General features: G+C 48.2%; 1 protein-coding gene across 3 annotated transcripts in view; it reads left to right on the forward strand.

Moving 5' to 3' along the window:
- Nucleotides 1-10,127, forward strand: part of LUC7L (LUC7 like) — a 32,269-nt gene extending 22,142 nt beyond the window's left edge. For all 3 annotated transcript variants that reach the window (XM_057528557.1, XM_057528554.1, XM_057528556.1), the window contains 5 exons: nt 2,917-3,093; nt 5,381-5,469; nt 8,465-8,494; nt 8,894-9,061; nt 9,783-10,127. In XM_057528557.1, coding sequence (XP_057384540.1) covers nt 2,917-3,093; nt 5,381-5,469; nt 8,465-8,494; nt 8,894-9,061; nt 9,783-9,924 — 606 coding nt within the window. In that variant the 3' untranslated portion in view covers nt 9,925-10,127. The remainder of the gene's footprint in view (nt 1-2,916; nt 3,094-5,380; nt 5,470-8,464; nt 8,495-8,893; nt 9,062-9,782) is intronic.
- Nucleotides 10,128-10,344: the final 217 nt, after the last annotated feature.

Genomic DNA, 10,344 nt, shown 5'->3' on the forward strand with positions numbered 1-10,344 from the left:
GCACACGAATGCCTCTGGGAGGGAGAGAACTGGCACTAGAGAGGGACACATCAAGAACTGAATTTCCATCATAATGTTCTACATCTTTCATTAAAAGAAAAACAAGGGCTTCCCTGGTGGCACAGTGGTTGAGAATCTGCCTGCCAATGCAGGGGACACAGGTTCGAGCCCTGGTCTGGGAAGATCCCACATGCCGCAGAGCAACTAGGCCCGTGAGCCACAATTACTGAGCCTGCGCGTCTGGAGCCCATGCTCTGCAACAAGAGACGCTGCGATAATGAGAGGCCCGTGCACCGTGATGAAGAGTGGCCCCACTTGCCACAACTAGAGAAAGCCCTTGCACAGAAATGAAGACCCAACACAGCCATAAATAAATAAATAAATAAATAATTAAAAAAAAAAAAAGAAAAGAAAACCAAAAACCTTAAGCAAAAGTGCTAAATATGGTGGGTACACTGGTTATTTGTGATATTATTCTGCCCCTTTCTGTAGTTGTAAAACTTTGAATGCCTTCCTCTAATCTCTTTCAAAATCAATTCTAATTATTCTGAGTGAAAAATGTCAATCCCAAAGGGTTAAATACTATGTGGATCTGTTATATAACATTCTTAAAATGACCAAACCATAAGAATGGAGAGCAGATTGGTGGTCACCAGGAGTCAGAGAAGTGGGTGTGGCTGTGAAAGGGCAGCAGGCAGGACCTTTGTGGTGATGGATGTTCTGAACCTTGACTGTATCACTCAGCGTCCTGTCTGTGATGTTGAGTTATAGTTTTTAAAGATAGAACCATTGGGGGAAACTGGGTAAAGTGTACGCAGCACCTCTCTGTATCATTTCTTAGGATGACCAGACAGCCTTGCCTCCTGCTAAGGGGAGGAAGGGCACCCTACCCAATCCTGTCCTGTCCTGTAGTTCTGAGGAAGGCCTATGGGGGGCGCTCAGGTGATGAGGATGGGGACAGTGGCCAGAGTAAGGACACTGGGGGTCCTGGGCACCAGAGTGCCTTTCTGTATCTTTGCCTGTTTAGTGAGTGATGTGATGTCTTATTTTGATTTGCATTTCCTAGGGAACATTTTGAATGTGTGAATTAATGGAAGGTTACTACATTCAATCTTCCCTTTAAGGGCAAATGATTATTGAAATGCATTTCTTAAACCTAGATTTTGAAGGAATGTTTTAACTTGAGCACAAGCAGGAGTAACCATGTTCTGGTTCATTTTCTTTTGTGTTTCGTGTATTTTGCTTTGAGACCGAGTGACTTCTTTTTTATTTATTTGTTTGTTTGTTCGTTTGTTTATTTATTTATGACTGCGTTGGGTCTTCATTGCTGCGCGCAGGCTTTCTCTAGTTGCAGAGAGTGGGGGCTGCTCTTCATTGCGGTGCGTGGGCCTCTCATTGCAGTGGCTTCTCCTGTTGTGGAGCATGGGCTCTAGGCACGCGGGCTTCAGTAGTTGTGGTGTGCGGGCTCAGTAGTTGTGGCTCACGGGCCTAGTTGCTCCGCGGCATGTGGGATCTTCCCAGACCAGGGCTGGAACCCATGTCCCCTGCATTGGCAGGCGGATTCTTTTTTTTTATTTTATTTTATTTATTTATTTATTTATTATTTTTGGCTGTGTTGGGTCTTCGTTTCTGTGCGAGGGCTTTCTCTAGTTGTGGCAAGCGGGGGCCACTCCTCATCGCGGTGCGCGGGCCTCTCACTATCGCGGCCTCTCTTGTTGCGGAGCACAGGCTCCAGACGCGCAGGCTCAGTAGTTGTGGCTCACGGGCCTAGTTGATCCGCGGCACGTGGGATCTTCCCAGACCAGGGCTCGAACCCGTGTCCCCTGCATTGGCAGGCAGATTCTCAACCACTGCGCCACCAGGGAAGCCCTGGCAGACGGATTCTTAACCACTGCGCCACCAGGGAAGTCCCGAGTGACTTCTTATGATTAGACTCAGACTGCACTGGCTGCAGGAGGGAGTGTGCTTTGTTACGTTTGGCACACTTCCTCCTTTGAAGAGAGTGTCTAATGTGTTTGTCCTTCCAAATTTTACCTTTTGGGGCTGCGTTGGGATACAGTTTCCTGAACATTAGGACAATCTCCATAGATGCTCCTGTGTTTTTTGCTCGTCTGTTTGGTTTAGTTTTTTTGTTTGTTTTTTTAAGACCCCTGTTTAAGATTCTCCCCTCTTGTTTCTTTGGTCTTTGCAGAGCTCTCCACCATAGCAGGGACTCACCTTCCCTGCTGGCCTTTTAGCACACACAGCATCCTGTGTGTCTGAGTGTTCTGAATACCCCATGTTGCTTTGAAATCATGACTGGTAGTTCATTTCTTAAATAAACAATTAAAATTGGGTTGGTTACAAGAATCTGAAGCTTTTTGAACGATTCAGTTTTTACGTATTTAAAAGTCATCTCGGACTTCCCTGGTGGCGCAGTGGTTAAGAATCCACTGGCAGGGGGCATGGGTTTGAGCCCTGGTCTGGGAAGATCCCACATGCCGTGGAGCAACTCAACCCATGTGCCACAACTACTGAGCCCGCATGCCACAACTACTGAAGCCCGCATGCCTGGAGCCCGTGCTCCGCAACAAGAGAAGCCCATGCACCGCAACGAAGCGTAGCTCCCACTCGCCACAACTAGAGAAAGCCCACGCAGCAACGAAGACCCAATGCAGCCAAAAAATAAATAAAACATTTTAAAAAATTAAAAAAATAAAAGTCATCTCTAGGGAATTCCCTGGTGGTCCAGTACTTAGTACTTGGCACTTTCACTGCCAGGGCCCCCGGGGTTCAATCCCTGGTCAGGGAACTAAGATCCCACATGCCACGCAGCCAAAAAAAAAAAAAGTCATCTCTGTAGTCGCTTCGCATACTTCCATTTTAGGGGCTGAGTAGACAGTGGCATTTGACTCTCACTCTCTTCCCATTCTCCAGGAAGAATACAGGAATTCCATGCCTGCATCCAGTTTTCAGCAGCAGAAGCTGCGTGTTTGTGAAGTCTGCTCAGCCTACCTTGGTCTCCATGACAATGACCGTCGTCTTGCAGACCACTTCGGGGGCAAGTTACACTTGGGGTTCATTCAGATCCGTGAGAAGCTCGATCAGTTAAGGGTATGTTAATGTGTTGCGTTTCTGAAGAAACCCGAGAAGTTTTGTGATCATCTTCACATCTCTTTGCTTGTAGAAAACCTTGTGTTCTTTTTTGTTTGTTTTTGTTTTGTTTTTTTGGGGGGGTTTTTGGTGGAGGTACAGAAAACCTTCTGTTCTGATCCTAAGATCATGCCTTGGTATTATACTTGAGTTTTACAGTGAACTACTCAGATTTTATCCGTATGTTCCTACAAGAGATCTAAGATCTCAGAATCCAGCAGAGCCTGGCATATTTATTTAGTCTGCTACCCCTTGTTTACAGAGGAAAATGGCAGAATTCAGTCCCACGGTACAGAGAGTTCTCGTACCCCTCTGAAAACACTTCTGTTGGTGATGGGAAAGAGCCAGTAGTCTGTAGTTTTTCTTCTTGGACAGAGGCGGACACATGGAGGGTGGTCTGGCTAGAAGGATGAGAAGGTGATGGGGCTTTTTCTGATAGCCCTGCCCCACTACTGGATGCCTGTGTCCCTTCCTCGGGACTCCTCCTTTTTCTGGGTTAAGCTCTACAACATTCGACATCTTGGGTACAGAATGCCAAGGAGGAAGGTTAAATAAGTTTGTGATATTTTGAATTGTCTTCTTCAAATGGATGGTGCTTTCCCTAACTGTGTACTGGGACCCTATGATGGGATGCTGGGAAATGTGCAGGCCTTTTATCCAGACATCTGAAATCGATTGGAAGGACAGACACATGACACCTGACTGTAGGACACCACGATAGTCAAGGCCTTGGGCCTTGTGTGCCCCCAGGAAGGAGCAGTGGGTGGCAGGGCCCTGCACCCAAGGACGGTCCCCCATAAGTGATGTGCGACTCGGCCCTGGGAGAGGGAGCTGGGTGGCAGTCTCAGCACTGGTCTTGAAACATTTGCTCCTGTGCTCCCAGTAGAATTTTGAAAAATGATATTCTTTGTCACACATTTTTAAGTTGGAATTTTTTTCTTATAAATTTATGGGTATAAAATACATAAAAATATTTTATATGTAGTCAGTAGAATGTAAATAACAATTTGGTGTCAACTACCATTCCCATTAAAAATCTCCTTAGGGAATTTCCTTTAAATTGTTTTCCCATTCCATAACACCTCAGAATTTTGTCCTGATGTTTCTTATATCTGAAAGCCTTTTGTTTTTTTCTTAAGATGTACCTTTGCTTCAGAATACATTGAAACCTTTAGAACTTAAGTATTCACCTGATCTAGAAGTCATGTATTGTCATTGCAGTTATGAGCAGTATATAGTTGATAGGACAACCCAACTAAGTTACAGATTTTGATAAATAGCTGTTAAACTATCAACAGAAAATGTATTTGGAAGTGCACCTCTTAACGATAAGGAAGGTGGGAGTTGTGTGCCCTAATCAGAGATGGCTTCACTCCCAGTGGTACCGGAGGTGTGCACCCCGCCTGGGCCGTGCACCCCCCGGGCCATGCTCCAAGGTGGATGCAGGGTGAGAAGAGTGAGGACTTTCCTCAGGTGGGGGAACCTAGTGTTTTAGGGAGTGGGGAGGGTTTGGGAAGGAGGTGATGCCAGCCCACAGGCCGGTTCTCGGCCTCTCCTTGTCCTGGCCATGCCTTCTCTTCCTGGGGACTGGCTCCCATCAGAACTGAGATTTAAGGTCACCCTTTATGCCCTCTCGGGCCTTTGTCTCCTGGCTCTAAGTTCCTCCCCCTCAGGGCCTTCCCCTCGGCAGCGCGAGGGGAGGCATTGAAAGGCTCTGAGTTGATTTTGGGGTACTCTGAGCTAGCCGGTGGATGGTGCTCTGGCAGGGGGGTTGCTAGGCCACCTTCTGCCTGTCGGCCTTCCTTGTCCACACTGCGCTCACCATGACCCAGGCTGATGGGACGTGCGGAGCCTGCTGCCCGGGACAGGCTGCAGCTTGGCTCCCGCAGCAAGATGGATTCGGTCAGATACATGTTTTCTCTTTTACATGAAGTTTGTGGAGTCTCCTTAGGGTAAAAAAAACCTAAATTTATGGATTGATGTGAGCAATATGATAAAATGTCTGTGACTTGGATGTACAGCACTTAGAATATGTAGTTTGTCACTGAACTTATAAAATGATAAAGCGTTTTTTTCCCCATGTGTTTTCCATTGTTGAAGAGGTTTTATGAAGAATGTGTTCCTGTTCCCTTAGTTTCTCTTAGGTTCTTAAATTGCCAGTGTTGAGGTCACATAAAGGTGCTTTGTTCAATAATGTTCACTCTAGTGTGTGACTTGCTCCTCCCCCATCTTCCACCTTTTTATTTAGAAAACTGTGGCTGAAAAGCAGGAGAAGAGAAATCAGGATCGGCTGAGGAGGAGAGAGGAGAGGGAGCGGGAAGAACGACTGAGCAGGAGGTGAACACATGCGACCTGAGGACACCCCACTTCTTCCTGGCAGCATTGCGTATTTATTATCCTTGACAGTTGAGGTCTGCCAGTTACCTGGGTGGCTCCTAAAAGAAAATAAGCAAACACATAGCACGTTCAGTCAGGCGAGGTTCTGGCTGGTCCAGGAGGACCTGTGTGCACAGCTGTGTGGTGTGGACAGGACACCCAAGCTACTCGAGCAGCTGTGGCCACCTGATTCTTCCCTAGAAAGATGTGGACTCCCTGGCAGGGGTGGAGGGGGACCTGTCACAGCACCTCCTGTGGAGCAGCCCTTGGCCAGCAGGACAGGCAGGAGCTGGGACACCGGAGAGGAGCACGCTCTCACGCCGCCGTGCCTGCCGTGGGCAGGACCCACCAGGGACGGGCTCGGGTGTGGGCCCAGGCTCGTGGGTGGTAGGGTGGAAGCAGAAGGAACATGAGCTGGCTGGGAGGGCCCAGGCCGAGGAGGTGGCAGGTCAAACCCTGGGAGGGCCAGGAGGGAATGATGTGTTCTGGAGGTGGAGCTGATAGGATTTGCTAGTGGACGGATGCGAGTTGTGCAAAGGGGGAGTGGAGCTGGCTCAGGGTTTCTGACCAGGAGTGGCCGTTTATGGCAGTGGGGAGACTGGGAATGGTGTGTTGGGATTAGGAGGAGGTGGGGAGGAGAATTTGGCTGTGGCTGTATTCGGGCCTAAGAGACATCCCTTCAGCTTAAGAGACATGCAGGTGGAGACAGCGGGCCTGGTCAGAGTTCAGGGAAGAGGCTGGAGCGCCGAGTAACCAAGCTCTCATATTGGGCACAGAAACTGGGCTTTCCTGGAGGAATTCCTTAGTGAATAACTCAGGACAGATAATCCTTTATTGTATCTTTTGTGTTTCTTTTCATTATTTTAACTAACAGATTCTGATTATAAATAGACTCAAAACAGTGTAAAAATATATTAAGCAAAAAGACAGAGAGGTGACGACAGTCGCTGGACATGTTGTGTGCATGGGTATATGTGGGACCTTCCACATGTGAGACCTTCCCATAACAGCTGTGCTCTTGAAGGCTACACAGAGTCCCTACTATGATGCTGTAATTAACTATATCCTTTTATTCTCCCACCTTCACCCCTTTTGTCCACCCCCATTTCCCTACCTCTGGCAACCACCAGTCTGTTCTCTGTATCTATGGGTTTGGGTTTTTTTCGATTTCACATATAACTGAGATCATACAGTATTTATCTTTTTCGGTCTGACTTATTTCACTTACCATTATGCTGTCAAGGTCCATCCATATTGTTACACATGGCAGGATTCCGTCTTTTTTGTGGCTGAATAACATCCCACTGTATACGTACAACCATATCATCTCTATCCATTCATGTATCAGGGGACACTTAGGTTGTTACCATGTTTAGGCTACTGTAAACAATGCTACAGTGAACATGGGGGTGCAGCTATCTTTTCAAGATTGTGATTTCATTTCCTTCAGGTAAAAATACCCGGAGCTGGAATTGCTGGATCATATTGTAGTTCCATTTTAATTTTTTGAGGAACCTCCTTTCTGTTTTCCATAGTGGCTGCACCAATTTACATTCCCACCAACAGTGCACAAAGATTCCCTTTTCTCTGCATCCTCACAAACACGTGTATTTCTTGTCTTTTTGATGACAGCCATTCTGACAGGTGTGAGGTGATATCTCATTATGGTTCTGATTTGCTTTTCCCTGCTGAATAGTGACGTTGAACAATTATTTATGTGCTTGTTGGCCATCTGCATGTCTTCTTTGACAAAATGTCTATTCAGGTCCTCTGCCCATGTTTTTACCTTTTTTTTTTTTTCCCTTCTGTTTAGAGTTCTTTTTGTGTTTTGGATATTAGCCTATTATCAGATACATGATTTGCAGATATTTTCTCCTGTTCAGTAGGCCGCCTTTTCATTTTGTTAATGGTTTCCTTCACTGTGCAGAAGCTTGTTAGTCTGATGTAGTCCCACTTGTTGACTTTTGCTTTTGTTGCCTTTGCTTTTTATTTTTTTTTAGAAGCCTTTGCTTTTTAAAAAAAATTTTTGATGACTAAGTTTTTATGAAACTTTTTTTAAAAATTAATTAATTTATTTATTTTTGGCTGCATTGGGTCTTTGTTGCTGCGCGCGGGCTTTCTCTAGTTGCGTTGCTGTGCGTGGACTTCTCATTGCAGTGGCTTCTCCTGTTGTGGAGCACCGGCTCCAGGCGTGCGGGCTCAGTAGTTGTGGCTCACGGGCTTAGTTGCTCCATGGCATGTGGGATCTTCCCGGACCAGGGCTCGAACCCGTGTCCCCTGCATTGGCATGCAGATTCTTAACCGCTGCGCCACGAGGGAAGTCCCTATGAAACTATTTTTGAACAAGTAATCTAGTGACCATCTTTGTATGTGTTTGAGGGTTTATAAAATTCCTTAGAATTCCTGGGGTAAAGGAATACAATATATAAATATTGGTAGGTGTTACAAAAATTGCTTTTCAAGAGGCTTTGTCATCATCCTCCAGCCACATGATGTGTGAGCATCTTTTGTCACTTCCTCCTTGAGCACACGTTGATGGTGATCTTGTAGATTTCTGCTTGGAACGGTGTGAAATGAGACCTCGTTGTAAAGTGCATTTCTTAGTTGGTTGTATAATGTTTCGCAGGGAGCTCATGTGGCACTCACTGGCAGTGAACCTGTGTTTCCAACTTGGGTGTCCTGCCCAGCCCTGCGCCTGCCATGTGACTATCTATGTAGTTGAGGTGGTGTCCACCTTGAAGAGTTTGCAGAGCCACTGGTTCAACTCAGTGCAGCATGGACCACTGGGTGCTGGTCTCTTCGTTCTGCCTCCAAGCAGCTGGGGCTGGAGGCGGGCCTTATAGCAGGTCCTCCGGGAAGTCGGCCCTCCTTCACCATGTGAACTTGAGGCACCTCCCCTCAGCTGTAAGGGATGGAGCTGTTTTGGGGAAATTGTTCATCTTTTTTTCTATTTTAGGTCTGGATCAAGAACCAGAGATCGCAGGAGGTAGGTTTTCCATTTATGTGTTCTCAGTGAGATGTTCTTTTCTATGTGCACTTAATACTTAACTTTTATAGCTTCACATCGTTATTATCTGGTGGTCAGGTCTGGCTCATGAAGGGCACAGGACGTGGGTGAGACTCCAGTCCCGTTTGTAGCTGGCATTGGCTGGGGCTTAGTGTAGCGTGGGAGTGGGGACTCACTGTCAATGAGAGGGACAGTCAGGGCGCTGCTGGGGCCTGCTGGGCAGCTGGGAGTTTCCTGGCCAATGTACAGGAAGCGTCAGCGGGAAGGGTCTGGCCGTAGTTACCACAGAGTAGTTGGTGGGATTATTGTGAACCCAAGTTGTAAGTTTGTGGGAGGAGGGGAGATACCAGTAAAGCATCAGCAGAACATCTGCTGCAGGTCGCGCTCCCGGGACCGGCGTCGGAGGCGGTCAAGATCTACCTCCAGAGAGCGGCGGAAGTCATCCCGATCCCGGTCCCGAGACAGACACCGGCGCCACCGAAGCCGTTCCCGGAGCCACAGCCGGGGCCACCGCCGGGCATCCAGGGACCGGAGTTCAAAATACAAGTAACTACTCTGACTCCTTCAGTAGCTGCGTCCAGGAGTGAACCCTTTCTTTGTGTGCCAGGGTCTGGGGGTCTGTCATCTGTGGGACAGAGTGTTAGGGCCTTGAGGAGTCCTGAATGGGGCCCAGGGCACTGAGATCCCTAAGCCGAGGGCAGCAGATGGCTTCAGGGCTGGGACGGTTGAGAGGCTGAGGAGGTGGTCGCACGTGGGCATGGCCATGCTCAGGGGCTGCACACTCACTGTCACTTTGGTACACGGAGCCCCTGACTAGGCCCTGCTTACCTCTGTTGTGGTTTTTTAAAGGAAAAACAGCAACAACAAAAAACACCACTAATAATCATATTCAGAGATGACCACTGTTAGCTTTGGTATGATGGATTTTAAATATCTTTTTTTCCATTGTGTTTTTACGCAATGGATCGTATTCCATGTGTGGACTCTTGTTGTATTTTCCTTTGCAGTGTTTACATTACAGTGAAAGCTTTTCCTGTTACTAGAAACCTTTGCAGATGTCACTTTCTAGTGGCTGCCCAGCCCTCCCTGGGCAGTGGGTTGGGCACGAGACGGCAGGCCTGGCACCCTCTGGTCTGCTAGGGCCCTTCCAGCCGTGGTGGGTCCTGCCCTTCCCTGGCCTGGTGCTGAGGGTCCAAGGTGTCAGTGCCTGAGGAGCAGCCAGGAGGGAGGGCCAGCCCTTGCTGAGCCTCTGGTTCCTGTTTCCCAGGTTCTCCAGAGAGCGGGCCTCGAGGGAGGAGTCCTGGGAGCGCGGGCGGAGTGAGCGGGGGGCCACCGACTGGAGGCTCGAGAGCACCAACGGGAAGACAGCGTCACGGAGGTCGGAGGAAAAGGAGGCCGGCGAGATCTGAACCCACGCCCAGGCGCTGTAAATAGTCTGATACATGTTTGACACAGCCTAACGTTACCCTTTATATTTGCTGAATACAACTCATCTTTTGTAGTTTACCATTTCTATTGTTTTGGAGCTAGCTGTGAGTTTCTCGAGATGTACAGAGTTGCTCCTGTGTTCTGGGTTATGTCAAGTGGGAATAAATAGCCTGACAGACTGCCTCCTGATGGCCACGGTGCCGTCTCTCCTGTCCCCGGTGCGCTAGACTTCGCCGTGGCTTCCACAGGTTGGGGGACACACCAGGGGTCATCTGAGTTGAGCCTAGAAATGTGACTTACCGTTGGACTCCCCTTTGACTTTTGGCGTATGATGCGCTGTGCACCTCCAACACCCAGACTGGATGGGGCCGGATGTGCCCGGCTGTCTGCTCTGTGGGCTC

This window comes from Balaenoptera acutorostrata, chromosome 15, assembly GCF_949987535.1.
Source record: "Balaenoptera acutorostrata chromosome 15, mBalAcu1.1, whole genome shotgun sequence".
NCBI classification, from domain to species: domain Eukaryota; kingdom Metazoa; phylum Chordata; class Mammalia; order Artiodactyla; family Balaenopteridae; genus Balaenoptera; species Balaenoptera acutorostrata.